At 47.3% G+C, this 23,233-nt stretch overlaps 1 protein-coding gene across 1 annotated transcript in view; it reads left to right on the top strand.

Annotated features, from left to right (window-relative positions):
• The window catches only part of TMEM63A (transmembrane protein 63A), a 61,639-nt gene extending 46,513 nt beyond the window's left edge, over positions 1-15,126 (top strand). Inside the window, exons 14-23 of the mRNA XM_040430575.1 lie at positions 2,327-2,480; positions 6,669-6,775; positions 7,867-7,953; positions 8,031-8,093; positions 8,186-8,348; positions 9,326-9,431; positions 10,126-10,293; positions 11,068-11,180; positions 12,133-12,195; positions 13,638-15,126. Coding sequence (XP_040286509.1) covers positions 2,327-2,480; positions 6,669-6,775; positions 7,867-7,953; positions 8,031-8,093; positions 8,186-8,348; positions 9,326-9,431; positions 10,126-10,293; positions 11,068-11,180; positions 12,133-12,195; positions 13,638-13,811 — 1,198 coding nt within the window. The 3' untranslated portion in view covers positions 13,812-15,126. The remainder of the gene's footprint in view (positions 1-2,326; positions 2,481-6,668; positions 6,776-7,866; positions 7,954-8,030; positions 8,094-8,185; positions 8,349-9,325; positions 9,432-10,125; positions 10,294-11,067; positions 11,181-12,132; positions 12,196-13,637) is intronic.
• The last annotated feature ends 8,107 nt before the right edge of the window (positions 15,127-23,233 follow it).

The raw sequence follows: 23,233 nt of genomic DNA, 5'->3' as shown, positions 1-23,233 counted from the left end.
AGAGGTGGGACAACATGGACCTCTGTGCATGTTATCAATCCCCCCCCCCCCCATCAATCAGAGAACATACATATTGTCTCACAATACAGAAAAGGAGTGAGATGATGAACGCTTGCCCATCTAATCGCTCCTCTGACATTTACCACCGTTCGGATTGTGCTATCGATTAAGTCATAGCAAACACCACTCCAACACACAAGCAAAAATAAAACTTTTGCTCCATGACTGTGACCATAAATGATCGTTTTCAGTTCGTTTTACAGGGGGAAAAAAAGTCTACTTTTTATACCAGTGTAATACAGGTTTTTTTTTTGGGCTGATATTATGGATGCAAATTCTGGAGCTCCAGCGGTTCATCTAAACCTGAGTTATGGCGCTTTTACTACAGTCCTGAAGAATCGCAGGAGGTTCAGGTACAAAATCCGGAAGCAATAAAACATCTGGATGACGCCCTTACTTTACTCAATATACAGTCCTGATCAAAAGTTTAAGACCACTTGAAAAATGTCAAAAAATCCTATATAGCATGGCTGGATCTTAACAAGGTTCCAAGTAGAGCTTCAACATGCAACAAGAAGACATGGGAGTGAGACAAAACATTTTTTGAGCATTCAATTTAATAAAAAACAACGAATAAACTGAAACAGGCTGTTTTTCAGCTGATCAAACGTTTAGGACCACACCTCCAAAAAAAAAACTAAACCCCCCAAAACAGAAATCCAACTTCCAAACATGAGCTCAGTAACGAGTAGCTCCGCCATTATTGTTTCGGCATGCTTGATGCAAGCGTTTCCATGAGGTGAGTGGGAACATTTCTCCAAGTGGTGAAGACGCCGCACGAAGGTCATCTACTGTCTGGAACTGTTGTCCATTTTTGTAAACTTCCCTTGCCATCCATCCCCGAAGGTTCTCAATTGGATTTAGATCAGGGGAAGACGCAGGATGGGCCAAAAGAGTGATGTTATTCTCCTGGAAGAAGTCCCTTGTCCTGCGGGCATTGTGTACTGTAGCGTTGTCCTGTTGAAGAACCCAGTCGTTACCACACAGACGAGGGCCCTCAGTCATGAGGAATGCTCTCTGCAACATCTGGACATAGCCAGCGGCCGTTTGACGCCCCTGCACTTCCTGAAGCTCCATTGTTCCACTGAAGGAAAAAGCCCCCCAGACCATTATGGTGCCCCCTCCACTGTGGCGCGTAGAAAACATCTCAGGTGGGATCTGCTTGTCATGCCAGTAACGTTGGAAACCATCAGGACCATCAAGGTTACATTTTTTCTCATCAGAGAATAAAACTTTCTTCCACCTTTGAATGTCCCATGTTTGGTGCTCTCTTGCAAAGTCCAAACAAGCAGTTCTGTGGCGTTCAAGGAGACGAGGTCTTTGAAGACGTTTTTTGTTTTTGAAGCCCTTCAGTCTCAGATGCCCTCTGATGGTTATGGGGCTGCAGTCAGCACCAGTAAGGGCCTTAATTTGGGTCGAGGATCGTCCAGTGTCTAGACGGATAGCCAATTGGATCCTCCGGCTCAGTGCTGGTGACATTTTTTGGGGTCTTCCACTTGGCTTTTTTGTTCCATAACCCTCAGGAGCATTTAAGAAATTCCAAATGACTGTCTTACTGCGTCCCACCTCAGCAGCGATGGCGCGCTGTGAGAGACCCTGCTTATGCAGTTCAACAACCTGACCACGTTCAAAAAGGGAGAGTTTTTTTGCCTTTGCCATCACAACGTGCGACTACCTGACAGAAAATGACAATGAATCCACATCTTTGCACAGATTTGGCCTTTTAAAGGCATGTGGTCCTAAAATTTGGATCAGCTGAAAAACAGCCTGTTTCAGTTTATTCGTTATTTATTAAATTAATTGAATGCTCAAAAAATGTTTTGTCTCACTCTCATTTCTTCTTGTTGCATGTTGAAGCTCTACTTGGAACCTTGTTAAGATCCAACAATGTAAAATATGATTTTTTGCCATTTTTCAAGTGGTCTTAAACTTTTGATCAGGACTGTATTAGGTTTAGGGATTTCTAGTTTTCAGTCAGGATTCCAGTTAGTATAGATATTGCAGACGTTGGTTGGCGCACATGATTGTAGACATGTGGTATGCGTGAACTCCTAACAGCCTAACACATTTGTGGAAGACGGGCAAATATTGCATGACCTCTCTTTCAGCAATTTTTTGAGAGCTCTTGTTGGTGTATACAGATAGATATTATTTTTATAATGTTTTTGTGTGCACGTATAACTTAGCTGCAGTACCAAACACATCCTGTGGGGAGGTGTGGCACTGTTTCAGATGTTTACTCACTCTTCATTATCTTTTATTATAGGGGGAATATCTCCGCGCAGGGAGTAAAATGGTGGGCACGGTGCCTGGCAATCAATTTTTTCCTTTTCATTGTGCTGTTTTTCCTCACTACACCATCTATTATTATTACTACGATAGACAAATTCAATGTCACCAAGCCCATCTACTATCTGAATGTAAGTAACTTTCATGGCTTTTTGTATACATGCATAAAGCCCATTTAGGTGCGGGACATCTAAAATAAAATAAAAAAATGAGACTACAGCAATATAGATACAACATGTAAATGAAGTAGAGCTGTTAACTCTTTATGTGACAGCAGCATAGGATAAAAGGGGAGGAGCTGAGCTAGTCAGTATATAGTTTATTATTATTTTATTAAATGGGTTTTCACCCAGGACCCCCCACCAATCAGCTGTTTGAGGAGGCAGCAGCAATCTAGTGAGTGCCGCTCCCTTCTGACAGCTTATCCTAGTCCATGTGACGATCAAATGTCCTAGAAGCAGCTCGGCCCCATAGAATTGAATGGGGCTGAGCACAATATCAAGCACAGCCGTCATACAGCGATGTGCTTGGTAAGCTCTGAGAAGGCCGTAGTGTTCAAAGTAGTGCTGGTTCGTTCTCAAACAGCTGATTGGCGGGTGACCCCGGTGTCAGACTCCCACCGATCAGATAAAAATCTCAGGAAACCCTTTTAATTTATTTAATATAAAATGATGTTTAACTGCTGCTAAGACTCAGAGAGAGTCAGTAAATCCTGCTTCCCCCGCCGATTCATAGAGAAAGCCTGCGAGTCCTGCTTCCTCTAACAACTCATAGACAATGCCTGTGAGTCCTGCTTCCCCCGCCCATTCATAGAGAGAGCCTGTGAGTCCTGCTTCCCCGTCCACTCATAGAGAAAGCCTGTGACTCCTGCTTCCCCCACCCATTCATAGAGAGAGCCTGTGAGTCCTGCTTCCCCCACCCATTCATAGAAAAAGCCTGTGAGTCCTGCTTCCCCCGCCCATTCATAGAAAAAGCCTGTGAGTCCTGCTTCCCCCGCCCATTCATAGAAAAAGCCTGTGAGTCCTGCTTCCCTCACCCATTCATAGAGAGAGCCTGTGAGTCCTGCTTCCCCTGCCCATTCATAGAGCGAGCCTGTGAGTCCTGCTTCCCCTGCCCATTCATAGAGCGAGCCTGTGAGTCCTGCTTCCCCTGCCCATTCATAGAGCGAGCCTGTGAGTCCTGCTTCCCCTGCCCATTCATAGAAAGAGCCTGTGAGTCCTGCTTCCCCTGCCCATTCATAGAGAGAGCCTGTGAGTCCTGCTTCCCCCGCCCATTCATAGAGAGAGCCTGTGACTCCTGCTTCCCCCGTCCATTCATAGAGAAAGCCTGTGAGTCCTGCCTCCCCCGCCCATTCATACAGAAAGCCTGTGAGTCCTGCTTCCCCTGCCCATTCATAGAGCGAGCCTGTGAGTCCTGCTTCCCCTGCCCATTCATAGAAAGAGCCTGTGAGTCCTGCTTCCCCTGCCCATTCATAGAGAGAGCCTGTGAGTCCTGCTTCCCCCGCCCATTCATAGAGAGAGCCTGTGACTCCTGCTTCCCCCGTCCATTCATAGAGAAAGCCTGTGTGTCCTGCTTCCCCCGCCCATTCATAGAGAAAGCCTGTGTGTCCTGCTTCCCCCGCCCATTCATAGAGAAAGCCTGTGTGTCCTGCTTCCCCCGCCCATTCATAGAGAAAGCCTGTGAGTCCTGCTTCCCCCTCCCATTCATAGAGTAAGCCTGTGTCCTGCTTTCCCTGCCCATTCATAGAGAGAGCCTGTGAGTCCTGCTTCCCCCGCCCATTCATAGAGAGAGCCTGTGAGTCCTGCTTCCCCTGCCCATTCATAGAGAAAGCCTGTGACTCCTGCTTCCCCCGTCCATTCATACAGAAAGCCTGTGACTCCTGCTTCCCCCGTCCATTCATAGAGAAAGCCTGTGTGTCCTGCTTCCCCCGCCCATTCATAGAGTAAGCCTGTGAGTCCTGCTTCCCCCGCCCATTCATAGAGCGAGCCTGTGTGTCCTGCTTCCCCCGCCCATTCATAGAGAAAGCCTGTGTGTCCTGCTTCCCCCGCCCATTCATAGAGAAAGCCTGTGAGTCCTGCTTCCCCCTCCCATTCATAGAGTAAGCCTGTGTCCTGCTTCCCCCGCCCATTCATAGAGAAAGCCTGTGTGTCCTGCTTCCCCCGCCCATTCATAGAGAAAGCCTGTGAGTCCTGCTTCCCCTGCCCATTCATAGAGCGAGCCTGTGAGTCCTGCTTCCCCTGCCCATTCATAGAGCGAGCCTGTGAGTCCTGCTTCCCCTGCCCATTCATAGAGCGAGCCTGTGAGTCCTGCTTCCCCTGCCCATTCATAGAAAGAGCCTGTGAGTCCTGCTTCCCCTGCCCATTCATAGAGAGAGCCTGTGAGTCCTGCTTCCCCCGCCCATTCATAGAGAGAGCCTGTGACTCCTGCTTCCCCCGTCCATTCATAGAGAAAGCCTGTGAGTCCTGCCTCCCCCGCCCATTCATACAGAAAGCCTGTGAGTCCTGCTTCCCCTGCCCATTCATAGAAAGAGCCTGTGAGTCCTGCTTCCCCTGCCCATTCATAGAGAGAGCCTGTGAGTCCTGCTTCCCCCGCCCATTCATAGAGAGAGCCTGTGACTCCTGCTTCCCCCGTCCATTCATAGAGAAAGCCTGTGTGTCCTGCTTCCCCCGCCCATTCATAGAGAAAGCCTGTGTGTCCTGCTTCCCCCGCCCATTCATAGAGAAAGCCTGTGTGTCCTGCTTCCCCCGCCCATTCATAGAGAAAGCCTGTGAGTCCTGCTTCCCCCTCCCATTCATAGAGTAAGCCTGTGTCCTGCTTTCCCTGCCCATTCATAGAGAGAGCCTGTGAGTCCTGCTTCCCCCGCCCATTCATAGAGAGAGCCTGTGAGTCCTGCTTCCCCTGCCCATTCATAGAGAAAGCCTGTGACTCCTGCTTCCCCCGTCCATTCATACAGAAAGCCTGTGACTCCTGCTTCCCCCGTCCATTCATAGAGAAAGCCTGTGTGTCCTGCTTCCCCCGCCCATTCATAGAGTAAGCCTGTGAGTCCTGCTTCCCCCGCCCATTCATAGAGCGAGCCTGTGTGTCCTGCTTCCCCCGCCCATTCATAGAGAAAGCCTGTGTGTCCTGCTTCCCCCGCCCATTCATAGAGAAAGCCTGTGAGTCCTGCTTCCCCCTCCCATTCATAGAGTAAGCCTGTGTCCTGCTTTCCCTGCCCATTCATAGAGCGAGTCTGTGAGTCCTGCTTCCCCTGCCCATTCATAGAGCGAGCCTGTGAGTCCTGCTTCCCCTGCCCATTCATAGAGAAAACCTTTGCTTTTTGTGGTGACAGTATATATAATTTGTTAAGGAAAAGAGTCCAAAAATAAATGAAAGGAGTTCTGCGGTTATTTCGAAGATAGATCATCAGCATCTGATCGGCGGGGGTCCGACACCTCGGACCCTGCCGATCAGCTGTTTGAGAAGGCAGCGGCGCTGTGGGCTTCTCGCTGTTTACCACAGGCCCAGTGATGTCACAACTAGTATTAAAAGCCTGGGCGGGGCTAAGCTCCATTTAAGTAAACAGAGCTTAGCCCCGCCCAGGCCAGTGATACTAGTCGTGACGTCACTGGGCCTGCGGTAAACAGCGAGAAGGCCGCGGCGCTACTGCCAATGCAGCTGCCTTCTCAAACAGCTGATCGGCGGGGGTCCCGCGTGTCGGACCCCCGCCAATCAGATGCTGATGATCTATCCAGAGGATAGTCAGTTTAAAATAACTATAGAACCTCTTTAAATGTAAAAGTAGGTCTGTCAGTCCCCCCTGTCTTTGCTACTTTGATTGACAGGGCCGGGCAGTGGTAAAGCAGCCAGAGGAGGGCTGACCACAGAAAGGAGCCCGGCTTAGATGCGACAAGAGCAATGGTGACTCCCTCATTGCACTAAAGGCCTAATTTGAATATTAAGAAAAGGTATCATAACTCAGGATGCAAACTTGGATCTACAAAAGAAAACCAACGCTTTAACCAGGTGAACCCCAGCTAAGTGTCTACGCAAACAGTTGGATAGGGAGATTCTCTTTTAAACGGCTTTTTTTCATGAAAATACTGAATGCAATCCTAAGAAGTATACGTCTCGAGCTCAGAGAACTGGCAGACCTGCTTTACTTTTGATAATTTCATTTATTTTTGGACTATTTCCTTAACTTGTATATCAAAATCGTCACTTGAAAAAGTGAAATAAAACAAAGGGAAGGGAAGGAAGAGAGAAGATGGAGCCGCGGCTCTCAGGGAGACACTACTACAGAGATCTGCAGGTAATACCGCATGTATTCTTTCTTCTTGCAGAACCCGGTGATCAGCCAGTTCTTTCCCACCCTCCTGCTGTGGTCGTTCTCTTCATTATTGCCAACCATCGTGTATTACTCAACCATCTGGGAGGCCCACTGGACAAAGTAAGATGAGATGCACTAGTCCTGCTAGACTGGGCCATATAGAATAAATTCGTCCCTGTAAGCCGAAATCACAGGGACCCCATTGTACGGATGATTGCTTCCCGAGCCCCGTGTTCTCTGAATACAATCAGCAGAAGGGATGTCACCATGTTCTGCTGCTGTCTGCTCAAACCATTCAAGTATCACAGCACCTGAGGTCTACTGGCAAAGCAAAGAGGATTCTGCCTTATTTTCTACATCCCCTATAGCAGGAACAGTTTCTCTCTTGAAATCAATTTTATACAGTGCATGCTTGCGGAAGGAAAAAAGCATTTTTGCAAATCTACCGTTTCATGTACACAGCCCCTAGGCAGATTTATGTGCACCAGACTGATGCATCTGTTGCTTCCTGTTTACATACTACAAACTCTGTGTGTGGTCTGACCCTGAGGTCAGCGGGGGACTTTACCACCGTGCAAACCAAGCACGTGCCTGGTGTGCAGCCGGTTTAACTACACAGAGGACCAGGGGGTGGGGGTTCCCTTACCAGCTGTAGAGCAGTGTGCCCAGACTGCAATGTGGAGGTTAGCAGTGCAACAGGGGAGGAGCTTAATGGCGTAATGCAGTGGAGCTTAGTGGCCTGATGAGGGCAGAACTTAGCGGAGCAACATGACTTTGCTTGGATCCCAGAAATGCTAAATTCACCCATGCCTGCGGTCATGTGTGTGGCCACGGACCTGCAGCTGAGTGCAGTGGAGGCTGGGCCCGCCACAAGGAGGCTAAGGAAGACTGCCTGTTCCAGATGGCCAGCAAATGCACTTAAGGATTCGTGGAGCAGGATGGCGTCGGTCACAGTCCGTTGCTATACCATTGCTGTGTACAGTATATCTTTTTAACACATTTTAAGATAACATTCAAAAATCCCAGCTTGAAGAGTCAAATCTATGTGGGGCAGGAGAGGACAGCTGCAGAGGGAACGCCCACTGAGCTCTGAACTTGCAGCTCCACCATCAAGCATGTCAGAAAATGCATTTAGTAAAGTGCCACAAAAGTTTTCCAGCATTTACAGCTTCATCAATGCTTTTTATTTTTTATTTTTTTTATATATACAGGTCTGCAGAAAATCGTATCATGATGCATAAAGTCTACATCTTCCTCATCTTCATGGTCCTGATTTTGCCATCTCTTGGCCTGACCAGGTTAGTGTCCTGTCCTCTGTAACACGTGTCTGACTGGCAGAGCCGCGTCCACCTCTTCAGCCTGTGTTGTTTTGCAGCTTGGACGTCTTCTTTCGGTGGCTCTTTGACAAGTCTTCAGATAACGGTCAGATCAGACTAGAGTAAGTCTGGACAAATCACAGCGCTGATGGTTACATCATCTTGGCCAATCGTCTGACATGTGATCATGTACGTCTTGTTGCTTCTGTCTTAGATGTGTCTTCCTGCCGGATCAAGGCGCCTTCTTTGTCAACTACGTCATCGCCTCGGCGTTTATTGGCAATCCGATGGAGTTGCTGCGACTTCCAGGCCTCATTTTGTACACCTTTCGCATGATATTGGCCAAGTCTGCTGCTGAGAGACGGAACATAAAGCAGGTTCTTACTTCCTACTAAAGACTAAAGGGGTTGCCTAAAAGTGACAACCACTCTGTTAGGGTACATGGGCGTCATATGGGAATGTAAACCCCCATAGAGAGAGCAGAGACCCTCTATGTGAGAGCACTCCCGCTCTGGAGGACTTGGTCTGTCGTTGCATCACATAGGCATGTAATACTACATTTGCCCTGTAGAGGCTGCTGCAGGAGTATTGTATGGTCAGACGAGGCATTCTACCGCCATACAGACGATCTCCGGGGATCAGGGAAGTATGACTCACGGCGGTGTGTGGTCCTGCTTAAAAATGGGGGTTTCTTCCAAAACAACCCCCGTAATACCTTATTTTTTCCTGATTTGCATTGTGGAACTTCAATGTGGTCTACTGAATTATAAAAATAGGACCCCTGACCTGACAGCGGCACTCCCGGCTACTCACCACGCAGAGAACTGCTGTAAAACTCCATTCAGTTTAATGGGGTTGTGATACCGCTCCCTGCACAGTAGAAGGCGACACTGTGCAGGGAAAACTCTGAAAGGGTCAGAAGCTGAAGCTCCTTCATAAGATTGTAGGGGTCTTTGCAGCTAGGTCCCACAGATCAGGAAGTTTAATGCCATCACTTTTTGAGATGGTGCACCCCTTTAAAAAAAAAAAAAAAAGCCATGGCGCTAATGTGAACAGAGAATAAATCTTGGGTAAATTTTCTAGAATAATTTTGGGCGGAAGGAATGGAATACTTTGGTACTTAAAGGGGTTATCAAGGATTAGAAAAAATGGCGACACACCTGGTTGTGTGTGGTATTGCAGCTCAGCCCCATTCACTTCAATAGAACTGAGCTTCAGTACCAAACACAACCCATGTGTGGCGCTGTTTCTGGGGGAAAGCAGCCATGTTTTATTCTAATCTAATAGTGGTTGATGAGAAGGAAGAGGAGCAGATGAGATCCCCTTGTGCTGATGCCTGTCTCCTGTCCTCTAGCACCAGGCCTTTGAATTCCAGTTCGGAGCCATGTATGCCTGGATGTTGTGCGTGTTCACCGTTATCACTGCCTACAGCATCACCTGCCCCATCATTGTGCCTTTTGGTAAGTCAAAGCATTGCAGGTGAGGGGTTCCAATTTGGTTGTGACTGTAAATGGGCATATATCACCTAGATATGTTTTTTTACTCAGATACTAATACATATACTATTTATTTAATTTTTTTTATGTACATTTTTTTAAATTCTATTTTCTGCCCATGATAATTTACAGCAATGCAGAGATTTGCTTTACAGCAGTCACATGGAGCATAGAAAACTGTAGTCTGGAGATAACTCAATAAGGGGGAGTGTTGCGAGCATGCTCTGTGACCTGTGCAGAGGTCGTTGTGCAGTGAGGGGAAGTAGATAAGCTGCGGCATCGCCTATTGTGAATGGTGGATCCTGTGTAATCTGTATATACCGTACGCAATATCTGTCATTGTAATGATAATGAGATGACTGCTGAGAAAAGTGTTAGCCTATTATAAGGCTCAGTAGCGGCCAGCATGAAAACTGCAGGATTTTTTTTTTTCTCAAATAATCGGCATGGAAAATTTGAAAAAAACAAAATAAAAATATATTATCAAACAATTTACAATTTTTATTTCAACAATAGGTTGTTTTCTGGTGCTACATTAACAAGGGGGTTAAGTGCGCATCTACTTGTGGGTCTCGTGCCCCCCGTGGGTACAGATGTAGTGAGGTATCAATGGTGCCAGAATGCCCGCTGGATACTTACGGCAGTTTTTCCTCCCCAGGTTTGATCTACATGTTGCTGAAGCACCTCGTGGACAGACACAACCTGTACTACGCATATCTGCCCACAAAACTGGACGGCGAGATCCACTTTTCAGCCGTCAAACAGTCCCTGGCCGCCCCGATATTGTGCATTATGTGGCTGTTTTTCTTCACTCTGCTTCGAATGGGTATGAACCACCTCCATTCACCATCTCCCCCCCCCCATGCTCGAGGCGGAGCGGCAAGTCGTAGATAATAACTGTATATTAGAAGAGTGTAACGATCGTGGTCGCAGAGGGTGCGGCTGGGCCTGGCGGGTTGAGGGGGCCCGCTGCACTCACATGTAACGGGGCCCGGCACTCTCACTGTACTTCATGCCGGGCACCGTCGGATCGCTCCTCACAGCAGCATCACATGCGGTTGGTCTGGCTTCTATCAGGCCCCAGCGCTGCCCTTCTAGTAGTATTCACAAACTAAGCAGGTTGGCGGAGCTTAACATCGGTCACGCGTGAGTCATACGTGAAAACTACTAGTAGGGTAGCGCTGGGGACTGATATATGCAGAGCCTGGCATGACGTACGATGACCGTGCCGGGCCCTATTACATGTGAGTGAAGACTGGGGGAAAATGACTGGGGGGCACTATAGGGAGGTTACTTGGGGGCAGTGGAAGGACATTACTGGGCGCAGAGCGGAAGGGATATTATTGTTACCGGATACTGAGGTTGTAATGGTCGCAGAGGGTGTGACCGTGACCGGGCCATAGAACTCTAGTTACGCCATGGTATATTAGTACCATGTATACCACATGTAGTTGTGTCAGGGATGGGTTCTGGCATCTAAAGGGGGTTTCTGAAGCTGTATCTGTGGCCAACTGCCAATCCCCAGGTCGACTTGCATTAAAAAAGGCTCCGTCTTCTTGAGAACTGATGTTTTTAATTTAAAGAAAATCTATTTCTTTAGGTTTCCAAGGTGCCACACTGTTCAGCCTGATTGTCATGCTGATAACGATCCTCATCAGTATCTCCTATACTTGTTTCGACTGCCTCAAACATCTCAGTCCTTTGAATTACAAGGTGAGGGTTTCATCTCTGAAATGTACAACGTCATCTTCTCTTCCTTCACCGATTTCTAGGAAACTGGGGGATGGCAGCTGTTGTCCAAACTGGACATCCCATTTAAAGGGAATATCTCCTGTATGTAATTTTGGTTGAATAAATTGTATATCAGTCTGTAAAACACATTTTTTTTGTTGAAAACTTTTTAACAAATTATTATTATTTTTTTAAAAAAAAATTTAAACCTTCCCTGGTGGTGACCATATTAGAGGGACACACTTCCTTCTTGTATTGTCTGTATAGGCAGTGTAGAAGGGTGTCTCTGCTTTATGGCACCTATATTGAGTAGGAGTCAATGGTCAACATTGTCCATAGTCCAAAAGAGTCTTCAGGAAGTGAGGGAATAGAGCCGGACCCCCTGAGACAAAGGAGTGACAGGGGAGCTGCATACAGAGGCTTATCTGTGTGTAAAGGGTAGTTATCCTGCTTTATCTAGGCCTTCAGCAGTACAATAGAGCTGCCATTAAGTCGCCAGCCCTGTAGTGATAATGAGATGACTCTGCTCGTTCTGTCCCAGTCTACACTGAGGTGATGAAAACAGGAAATGTCACAAAGCTCTCCTATTAAGTTTAGTCTAGGTTTAAAGGGATTGTCTGGGACTGAATTATTGATGACCTGTTTCAGGATAGTGATCTGCATCTTATTGGTGAGAGTCTGACTCCCGGCACCCCCACCGATCATCTATTGAAACAGCAACACTTGGGCGAGATCTGTGGCCTCTTCCCCGGCCTTTGATGTCATGTCCATTGGTTACATGACCTTTCTGCATTCAAGTGCTTAGTAGCGATTGAAGAGTCCGCAGCTCCTTTTAAACAGCTGATCTGCAGAGGTGCCGGGAGTCTGACCGCACCGATCAAATATCGATGACCATCAATATATTAATATTAATCATATTTTTATTTCTATGCAGATAGAAGAATCTACTCCTGGAGCAGACACTCCATTCAAGAAAGAAGTCCCTCCAAAGTCACTGGTGAGTATAAGCATCTTCAGATGCTTAAAGAGCCTCTGTCAGCATGATCAACCCTATTAAAGCAGGCATACTTCTTGGTAGGGTTGATCATGCTGATTAAAATGATACCTTTCGTTTGTCTGTATGTTAAACAGCTGCAGAGATATGTGTTTTTATTCATATTCAAATTAGCACATTGGAGCACCAGGGGGCACAGCTGAATCCTTGGAGCACTGCTTTTGTAACACCCCTGTTCACTTCCCCCTCCCCTTGATTGACAGGGCTAGACATCAGCATGCTGAGGGCGAAGCTGTGCCCTAGCATGTACATATCATATACACTACTTACTATAGCCTTACTTTATTGAGAAAATAGGTTTTCTTTGCTTAGAAAGCTAATATACAGTATATCACTGGTTTGTTCACAGGCACAATATATGATTATAAAGGCACCAGTAATATGTCATAGCTTTCTAAGTATAAAAACCTCTATTTTCAATATAGTAAGGCTATAGCCTTTTATTGTGGGCTAAATGAAGGAGGAAAAAAAAAAAAGATTAATACGATTTTAAATTCTACTGATCGCATATTTGGCAAAACCCCAAAACTGCAGAGAATATTCACAATTTTGAGAGACATTCCCAGCCACCTTGAGGCTGTCTTGTCCTGACAATGGGTGGGACTTGTGTTAGCGCCACCTTGTATATGGGTGGTCCAGCTGGGTTTGGGTCGTTTCTGGGGGTAGGACCTAAATGCACTGAATTTTCCAACATGAATGGTTGTATAGGTAAAAAAAAAATTCTTATGGGTTATGTACTTTTGCACTATAAAAGCACTCTTAGTAGAAATAATGTTTTTTTTTATTTTATTTTTGTTCTGTCGGCAAAGAGTTATATTTTTAAGGTGTCCCATAACTCTGCGGTTTTTGTTTGCCCTGCTGCGGCCGTCCCCATTATAGTGAATGAGTCCGGGGCGGACTTCCTGCAGAACACGTGTGCAAACGTTAGTACGGATCCGGTAGGCTGTTCCCCTTCCGGACAAGCTAGTGTGAAAGAAGCCTTATTCAGTTTTACTAGTTTTGCACTAGAAATTAAGAGGTGCAGGGTGCTTAATAAATTTGACACATTTTTTTTGGCAGTCCGCGTGTCAGAAAAGCAAATCTACGTGCTATTATTTATGCCAGCCCCATCCCCGCTTGTACCCAAGCAAGTCAAAAAAGCTGCACATTTTTTGCCCCAAAATTAGAGAAAACGGGCACAAGTCACATAATCATGATGGTTGGTGTCGTATACCTGCCTCCCCTAATGACTGCATTGGAAAGGCCACCCCTTATCTGAAGGATCAATGTCCTATGTACATCGTCCCATTTCTTCGAGAGGAGCCCCCCTCTCCGGCCATTTTTGTGTCCTCTCCCAATTCGTATCACGTTGTTTGCCCCTCTCTGATACAATGCTGTCATTTCAGACGTACGTCCCCAGTGTCTTGAAAGCTTCGCCATCCGAGAGCACTCAGCTGGAGCAGGATTTCCATCCGTCATACGGAGCCGTGGAGGACACAGAGACGACGACTCACACAGACGAGGCTCACCTCGTATCATGGGACGTCCCCGAGGCTATGGAAACCAAAGACCAGTCCTAGTGCGACAGCAGCGACCAAACGCACCAGTAGATGGGAAGGAACTCTGCCTGCAGGATCCCTGCTAATGGTCCATCAGAACCGGAGTTGTCCCTCCAGACGAGCTGCTATGATGGGGGTGATGACTGCATAGCCCATTGCTGCTCCACTGCTCCTATCAACAGGACATCAACAATCTTTTAAAGGGTTTGTCCCATTAGGACGACGTGTATGAATGTGCCCCTTTTAAATCATAGTGGGTTCAATCCACATGGGACACCCGATGTTGGCAATAGCAGAGCGCCACCTCAAATGTTTACCAGACAAAACCTATTGCCACTTGTGGCGCTAAACAGCCCATTGATAGTTTGCATAGGGCATCCTCAGAAGTACATACATTAATTTTATTTTTTTATGCCATATCAATCCATGCATGATGTACTACGGAGTTAGTCGCCCCTAGTAGAATTGTGGAGACTATCTATAACGTACATCACTCAACAGAACACTATATGGCGGCACACAGTATTCTGCCATGTGCATGAGTCCTAAGGCATTGTGTCCAGGTCTCCATTAGTGGAGCAGCAATTCACTGACCAGTTGATTTCCATTAGCAGTCAACCACTGGGACTGGTTTGATCTGCATATTCCCAACATGCTGCAGTAGCCTTAAAGGGAGTGTGTCACCACCATGCCTTGTTGGGCTAGCTCAGGTGAATGTGGCGATACCTTTCACTAAATGATTCTTTGCTTCATTCTAGAGAAAAATGACTTTTTTATGCCATATGTAAATGAGCAGTTAAGTGCACAGAGGGAGGGGCCAAGCCTTTCTTTGCACCCTTGCTCCTACTACTTTCTGTGCCAGTACATTCATCTCCTCCTTCATTGACGGGGTCAGGGCTCTGCATAGTCATGTCACCTGGACCTGTCAGTCAAAAAGAAGAGGGAGGGGCTGGCAGAGGAAGCAGGAGGAGCAAGGGTGCACAGAGTGGCATGGACCCACCTTCGGTGCACTTAACTGCTCATGTGCATATAGACTAAAAGTACTTTTTCTCCAGAAAAATACAACTTGGATGGATTTTTTTTTAACAGTCGTGTCGCAGCATGTTATGGTGCGATACCATTGACTATTATTACCAAAAAGTAGCCCTAGCCTAAAGCAACAGATCGCTACTACATTCAGCTGAGTTAGGCCTACAAGGCAGTGAATTTCCAGGTGACGCACTCCCTTTAAGGGATCCTGAATACAATTATAATTGCCAAAGACTTGTATATACACTTTTGTGTTACTGTAATATACGGATGTATATTTTATAAATAAATGAATTGAAAAGTAAAAGCGTTCTTGTATTTGGTCAAACCGGCAGTGCCGCGGAGTCCATGACCACGACCCCTTTATCAGCATTTACAATGAGTGCAGGACACCAATATAATATAGACGCCCCAGAACAGAATGTGGGTGCTGAATTCATTTGCACGTCATCAAATCTCTTAAGTTCTTGGGGCTCATCCCAGGATCCTAATGTCCAAGATCCAGCAATATCGCAGCTAGGACAGAGCCCACTTCGGGGTTAATGTCAGCAGAGCATTTATTGAGGCTGGAGGACAAACATAAGGCAACATGCTGGCTGAGATCCATAACCAGCAGTAAGGGTACCTACACACTAGCGGTTTTCTTTTCCGGCACTGAGTTCCGTCCTAGGGGCTCAAAACCGGAAAAGAACTGATCAGTTTTTATCCCCCCCCCCCCCCCCCCCATTCTGAATGGAGAGAAATCCGTTCAGGATGCATCAGAGATCAGGATGTCATCAGTTCAGTCACTGAACGGCGTTTTGGACGGAGGAAATACCGCAGCATGCTGTGGTATTACCTCCGTCCAAAATTCCGGATCAGTTGCATAAAAAAATACCGCAATGCCGGATCCGTCCTTCCGGTCTGCACATGCACAGACTGGTAAAAATGTGAAAAAAAAATATAATGGATCAGTTTCTCCAGATGATATCCGGAAAGACGGATCCGTCTACAAATGCTGTCCGTTTGCATGCAGATTGCAGGATCCGGTGACGGAACTGCTTGCCGGATCACTCTGCCGCAAGTGTGAAAGTAGCCTAAGGGAAGGGGGGCGCTTCAACCTGCTCTATCTCAGGCCGTGTAGCTGCTAGAGATATCAGCCAGGACTTCTTTTAAAGCTAAAAACCTAAGCCTTGACACAACCATTGGAAAGCAGGGTGGGAGTGAGATGTCAAGGTAATATCTGCAGATTTCACTCCATACCAGGTTTCTAAAGGCTCTATCTCCAGCCGTATTGCAGTTAGCCCCATTTATTTTAGAACCTCCTTTTTTTTTGAGGCACTGTCACCACCACATAGATGAGCTGCAGCCAAAACACTTCTCATAGTGCTGTGCGCTGCAAAATCAGACTACTACCCTTCCCTAGAGCGCCCACTACACCTCCCATCACCCCCTTGCTGTCTCCTCCTGTGTCCCCCCACACGGCCTCGCTATGACAAGCAGTGAACCCCCACCTACCCTGCGTGTGGATTGAGAGCGTCGACCAGCCCATTTCATGATCATGTGGGTCTGACTCGACTATTTGGGCGGGGATTCTGACAGAGGGGATCATGGGAGTCCTGGTTGTGATGTCAGCCTTTAGGCTACGTCTACACGACAACATTTGTTGCGCGACAGCGCACAACTACACTGCAACATTTGTAGCGCAACATTTTGTTGCACTAATGTCGCGCGACAATTTTTATAATGGCAGTCTATGGTGTCGCACTGCAACATGCAACATGCTGCGACTGCGACGCAACAGTCGCAGAAAAATCCATCTCGAATGGATTTTCTGCGACTGTTGCGTCGCAGTCGCAGCATGTTGCAGTGCGACACCATAGACTGCCATTATAAAAATTGTCGCGCGACATAAGTGCGACAAATGTCGTCGTGTAGAAGTAGCCTAAGAAACCTGGTATGGCGTGAAATCTGCAGGTATTACCTTGACATCTCCCTCCCACCCTGGTTTCCAATGGTTGTGTCAAGGCTTAGGTTTTTAGCTTTAAAAGAAGTCCTGGTTGATATCTCTAGCAGCTACACGGCCTGAGATAGAGCAGGTTGAAGCGCCCCCCCTCTTCCTGCTGGTTATGGATCTCAGCCAGCATGGTGCCTCATGTTTGTCCTCCAGCCTCAATAAATGTTCTACCCAGCATTAACCCCGAAGTGGGCTGTCCTCGCTGCGATATTGCTGGATCTTGGACATTAGATGTAATGACCAGCGTCACGCACAGGGAGGAAAAAAGGGAAAGCCCTGCCCAAGGGAGAGGGTAAGGTGGTGACCCCTGACTCACCTTGCGGCTGGCACCTGACTGCACTGACGTCCCTAGACGGGTTCCTCACCCGTGCGGCGATCACGTGCCTAAACCCTGGCTTTCCCTAAAATGAGCCCTAGATAGTGAACGGGCCGGTGGGATCGCTAGTCCGCACCACTGACACTAAGAGGGAAACACCAGGGAGAGGACAGACAATACAGACAAACACATAAACCCAGGTGGGCGACCACAGCAGTCCACAAAGGTCCAACAGGGATCCGGAGGGTAGCGTACTGGACCAACAACCAGAGAACGCAGCAACACAGCTCCAGAGGGTCAGAATAGATGTCCAGGCAGGAAGCTCTATATCTGGCAACCAGAGAAGTGAGAGAGGGGAATATAAGGAGGTTGGGAGTGCTGGACAAGAAACAGCTGAGGAGGAGAAGCTACGGATCCCTGAGTGAGCCAAAAAGGGTTTGCAAAGCAAACCCAGAAAGCTACCATAAGGAAACAGCCCTATCTTACATAGAGCGTGCAGCCAACCGCTGCGACTTCCTGACCCCGGGTATAACGGAGTCAGGCGTGGTTCTTGACACCCTCGTGACATTAGAATCCTGGGATGAGCATTTGATGCCTACACACAGGGCACAGTCACGTGACTAGGGATGAACCAACTTCAAGTTTTGAAGTTTGGGTGTATGCTGAATTGCGTTATGGATTCCTTTACCACGGACCATAACACAAGTCCGTGATGGAATTGCATTATGGTCCGTGGTAACGGAATCCATAACGCAATTCAGCATACACCCAAACTTCAAAACTTGAAGTGACGACTCTCCTGATCTTCGGAGAGAGACAGAAAACGTGGCACAAGTACATTAGTAAGTTGCAGGGCCTGGTGCGGAAGCACAGAGAAGGAAAAATGTATATCTGGATAACCCCTTTAAGACCATCTGCGTCCACTGCTATCCGTAATTGTCCGCTATCTGTATACACACGTATATTGGCTTCTAACTGCTAATGCCTTTTCTTCATAGAAATGGTCACGTTTCCCCCCCCCACTGACTGTAGAGACAGCTGGTTGGGTTGTACGTGTCCGCCGCACCTTAGTAAATTCCTGTGATTGCCCCAGGAGGAATAGCAGAAAGGAAAAACTGGTGTGGGGTGTTGCGATGTTCTATGACAATGACATTAACCCCTCCCAAGACCCTGTCATTTTTCACCTTCCTGACACTGCCTATGTTTGCATCTCTGACGTGTGTCACTTTATGTGGTGATAACATTAGAATGCTTTTACTTATCCATCCGATTCTGAGAATGTTTTCTGACCCGTTCCATTTGAGTCGCTTATTAAAATAATCCAAAATTGACAGAAAATTTGGAAAAACTCTATTTTGTAAAAATTTTAATTTCTTTGCTTCTTTTTTTTTTTTTTTTTTAAACCTGGCATCTTTTTGTAAATTTCATGAAATTTTTTTAAGATGATTAAAACCTACTTTTTTTAAGGACCAATTCAGTTATGAAGTCACTTTGTTGGGCTTAAAGGGGTCCTCTCACTTCAGCAAATGGCATTTATTATGTAGAGAAAGTGAATACGAGGCACTTACTAATGTATTGTGATTCTCCATATTGCCGCCTCCTTTGCTGGCTGGATTCATTTTTCCATCACATTATACACTTCTCGTTTCCATGGTTACGACCACCCTGTAATCCAGCAGCGGCGGTCGTGTTTCCACGCTATAGGAAAGAACAGTAGCCTATGTGCGCTTCCCTGGTCCCGGCCACCAGAGAGGCCGGCACTTTTTCCTATAATGTGCAAGCACGACCACCACTGATGGATTGCAGGGTGGTCGTAACCATGGGAATGAGTAGTGTATAATGTGATGGGGAAAAATGAATCCAGCCAGCAATATGGACACTCACAATACATTAGTAAGTGCCTTGTATTAACACGGTAGTGCATGAAAGTCGTCTGTGCCGGTCCGAGAATTTTGTCGCTCAAAAGAATTCACTTTTTTCATAAAATAAAAAGTAAAAAAACAAAAAGTTTTTTTTGTTTTTCTTACAATACTTTTGAGCAGAGACAAAGTCAGTTTAGTAATGACTGGAGGATGCGCAGTAAGAATATTTATTAATCAGCTCCACGTTAATCCTGATGACGGGTTCCTTGTAAGGAGGTGGTTCCTAAAAAAGAAAACGCTGATTACCGTCAGATGAAGGTCTCATGCACACGTCCGCGTCCGTTCCGTCATTTTTCACAGTTTAGCGGAGGTCCCATTCATTTCTATGGAGCTGTGAAAAAAAACTGATAGTCCTCCGTTTTTTCTCCGCATCCGTGATTCCAGTCCGTCAAAAAATATAACCTGTCCTATTCTTGTCAGTGGAAAACGGAGGACGGACCCATTCAAGTCAATGGGTCCGTCATAAAAAACGGACGCACAACTGGTATGTCGTCCGTGTCCGGTTTTTTTCTACAAGACCTTGGTGCAATAAAATTACACTTTTCATTAACCTTCCTTTTTTTCTCCCTGTCAGACAAAAAAAAAGGAAGACACAAGGAACCACAACTGAAGCAAAGTTGTGTGCATGAGGCCGAAGTCAGTCTCTTAAAAATGCACTGGCCCCTAGTCTTACTGCTAAACCCTGTTCAGACAGCGCGATTTACCACTGGGCTGCTTTCCATGTAACATCACTAATTGTCTCTGCTGGAATCACCGGCGAGTGGTATATAAGTGGCTCATCCGTCACCTGCCTCCTGTCCTATCCCCGTAGATTACAATACAATGGGTGCAGCAGTACTCATCCAGGGAAATCCAACCAAGTTCTGCAAAAGTCCATCATCGGGATCCCAGAAATCACTGGGAAGATTCTCTAGACTCGTCCATAGGGAGGATTATTGGACCTTCCGGCTCCACACTTTGATGCTGGAGGCAGGGCCAACTTTAACACGGCAAAAGAGACAGCTGCCCCGGGCCTAGTTGCTCTTGGGGGGGCCCAAGGCAGCTCCCTCTTGAGCCCCACTGGTGATGTAGGGGGCGACGGCAGGGCACAGGGAGATGAGCGCTCCTCTCCATGGTCATCCTCAGGACAGCGATACAGATGGAAGTGCTGGGGAGGGAGAGGCGTGTCCCTTCCCCGTTCCTCTGATAGGCTGCAGGCCTAGTGCCTTCAGCCTATCAGAGGCTGCTGCAGGCGGTGCGATGACGTCATCCAGGAGAGGCCTGCATTGCATCGCTGCCAGCCTGATGGAGGTAAGTATAAGTACTTTTTTTTTATATGGTACTACTACTGGCACATAATTGGGGGGCATCTATGGGGGCACTTGTTACTGGCACATGATTGGGGGTCATCTATGGGGGCACTTGTTACTGGCACACGATTGGGGGGCATCTATGGGGGCACTTGTTACTGGCACATGATTGAGGGGCATCTATGGGGGCACCTGTCACTGGCACATGATTGGGGGGCAGCTATGGGGGCACTTGTTACTTGCATGATTGGGGGGCATCTATGGGGGCACTTGTTACTGGCACATGATTGGGGGGCATCTATGGGGGCACTTGTTATTGGCACATGATTGGGGGCATCTATGGGAGTACCTGTTACTGGCACATGATTGGGGGCATCTATGAGGGCACTTGTTATTGGCACATGATTAGCGGTCATCTATGGGGGCACCTGTTACTGGCACATGAGTGAGGGGCATCTACGGGGGCACTTGTTATTGGCACATGATTGGGGGGCATCTATGGGGGCACTTGTTACTTGCACGATTGGGGGGCATCTATGGGGGCACTTGTTACTGGCACATGATTGAGGGGCATCTATGGGGGTACTTGTTACTGGCACATGATTGGGGGGGCATCTATGGGGGCACTTGTTACTGGCACATGATTGAGGAGCATCTATGGGTGCACTTGTTATTGGCACATGATTGGGGGCATCTATTGGGGCACTTGTTACTGGCACATAATTGGGGGCATCTATGGGGGTACTTGTTACTGGCACATGATTGAGGAGCATCTATGGGGGCATTTGTTATTGGCACATGATTGAGGGACATCTATTGGGGCACTTGTTACTGGCATATGATTGAGGAGCATCTATGGGGGCACTTGTTATTGGCACATGATTGAGGGGCATCTATTGGGGCACTTGATACTGGCACATGATTGGGGGCATCTATGGGGGTACTTGTTACTGGCACATGATTGGGGGGCATCTATGGGGGCACTTGTTACTGGCACATGATTGGGGCATCTATGGGAGTACCTGTTACTGGCACATAATTAGGGGCATCTATGGGGGCACTTGTTGTTGGCACATAATTGGGGGGCATCTATGGGGGCACTTGTTATTGGCACATGATTGGGGGCATCTATGGGAGTACCTGTTACTGGCACATGATTGGGGGCATCTATGGGGGCACTTGTTATTGGCACATGATTGGGGGTCATCTATGGGGCACTTGTTACTGGCACATGATTGGGGGGCATCTATGGGGGCACCTGTTACTGGCACATGAGTGAGGGGCATCTATGGGGGCACCTGTTACTGGCACAGGAGTGAGGGGCATCTATGGGGGCGCTTGTTATTGGCACATGATTGGGGGGCATCTATGGGGGCACTTGTTACTTGCACGATTGGGGGGCATCTATGGGGGCACTTGTTACTGGCACATGATTGGGGGCATCTATGGGGGTACTTGTTACTGGCACATGATTGGGGGGCATCTATGGGGGCACTTGTTATTGGCACATGATTGGGGGCATCTATGGGGGCACTTGTTACTGGCACATTATTGGGCATCTATGGGGGCACATCTTAATGGCACATTATTGAGGGGCACTGTTGGGGCATCTATGGGGGCACTTCTTACTGGGACATTATTGGGTGGCACTATGGGGGCACTTCTTACTGGCACATTATTGAGGGCATCTACTGAAGCCACAAAGAAGGGGTATTTTATATGGGGGAAGGGGGGAGAGGAACACTATGGGGGCTTCTACTGAGGCCACAAAGAAGGGGTATTTTATATAGGGGGCTCTGTATAGGGGTATTTTATACTGTGGCACATTGTGGTGGGTACTATGAGGAAGGGGAGAGAGGAGTTCTATGGGCTCATCTATGGGGGGGCACTAAAAAGGGGTATTTTATACTTGAAAAATTATGGGGGACACTGAGGGCATCTACTGAGGCACTATATATGGGACATTTTATACTGGTACATTATGGGGGGCACTACGAAGAAGGGGGAGAGGAGCACTATGGGGGCATTTACTGGGAGCACTATATAAGGGTATTTTATACTGGCACATTATGGGGCACTATGGGACATTAGCTCAACTGGGGCATTAAAAGGGGGTATTTTTTGCACTGGCACATTATAGGGAGAATTATTACTACTGGGGGGTCTATGGGGAACATGATTACTAGTATGGGCACTATGGGAGCATTATTACTTCTGGGGCACTGTAGGAGCACTATTACTACCATATGTGCTCTAGTAGAGAATTATTCCTATTGGTGGGACTTTTGGGACCGCTATTACTGTGGGGGCACCTTGGCACAGTATCAGCTCACCACAATTATTTTTGGGGGACGTTATGTTTACACCATTAGTGTCAGGGGCACTATTTGCTGGGCGCAGTTATTTTAGGGCACTGTGTGCCAATAATTATTGAAGGGCGCTATCTGCATGGTACTACTATTATCAGGGGGTTTATCTGTTTCTGCAGTATAGTATTGGGGAGCACGGCGGCACAGTATTGGGGGTGGTAGGATGATTTGTCCAGAAGATGGGAGGATGATGGAAAAGTAGTAAACTACGATTTTGTTTGTCAAACTGCAGAGACGAGAAATGTCTGAAAACTGGCGTCTGGTCTGAAGGTCTGAAAGGAGAAGATGAGGAAAGAGAACATCTACATCAAAGAGACGTCACTGGATGTAAGAGGTATGGGGCGCTGTATCACCCTGTATGTAGGGTGGATGGAGGGGGTAGTAGTAGGGGCCGCTCATCATTATTAAAGGGGTTCTGCACTTTGTTTTAACTGATAATCTATCCTCTGGATAGATCATCAGCTTCTGATCGGCGGGGGTCCGACACCCGGGACCCCCGCCGATCAGCTGTTTGAGAAGGCA

The sequence above is a fragment of the Bufo bufo genome, chromosome 4 (assembly GCF_905171765.1).
Source record: "Bufo bufo chromosome 4, aBufBuf1.1, whole genome shotgun sequence".
Classification (NCBI taxonomy): domain Eukaryota; kingdom Metazoa; phylum Chordata; class Amphibia; order Anura; family Bufonidae; genus Bufo; species Bufo bufo.
Note: the sequence above shows the minus strand (reverse complement) of the source record. Positions and strands in the feature narration are given on the sequence as shown.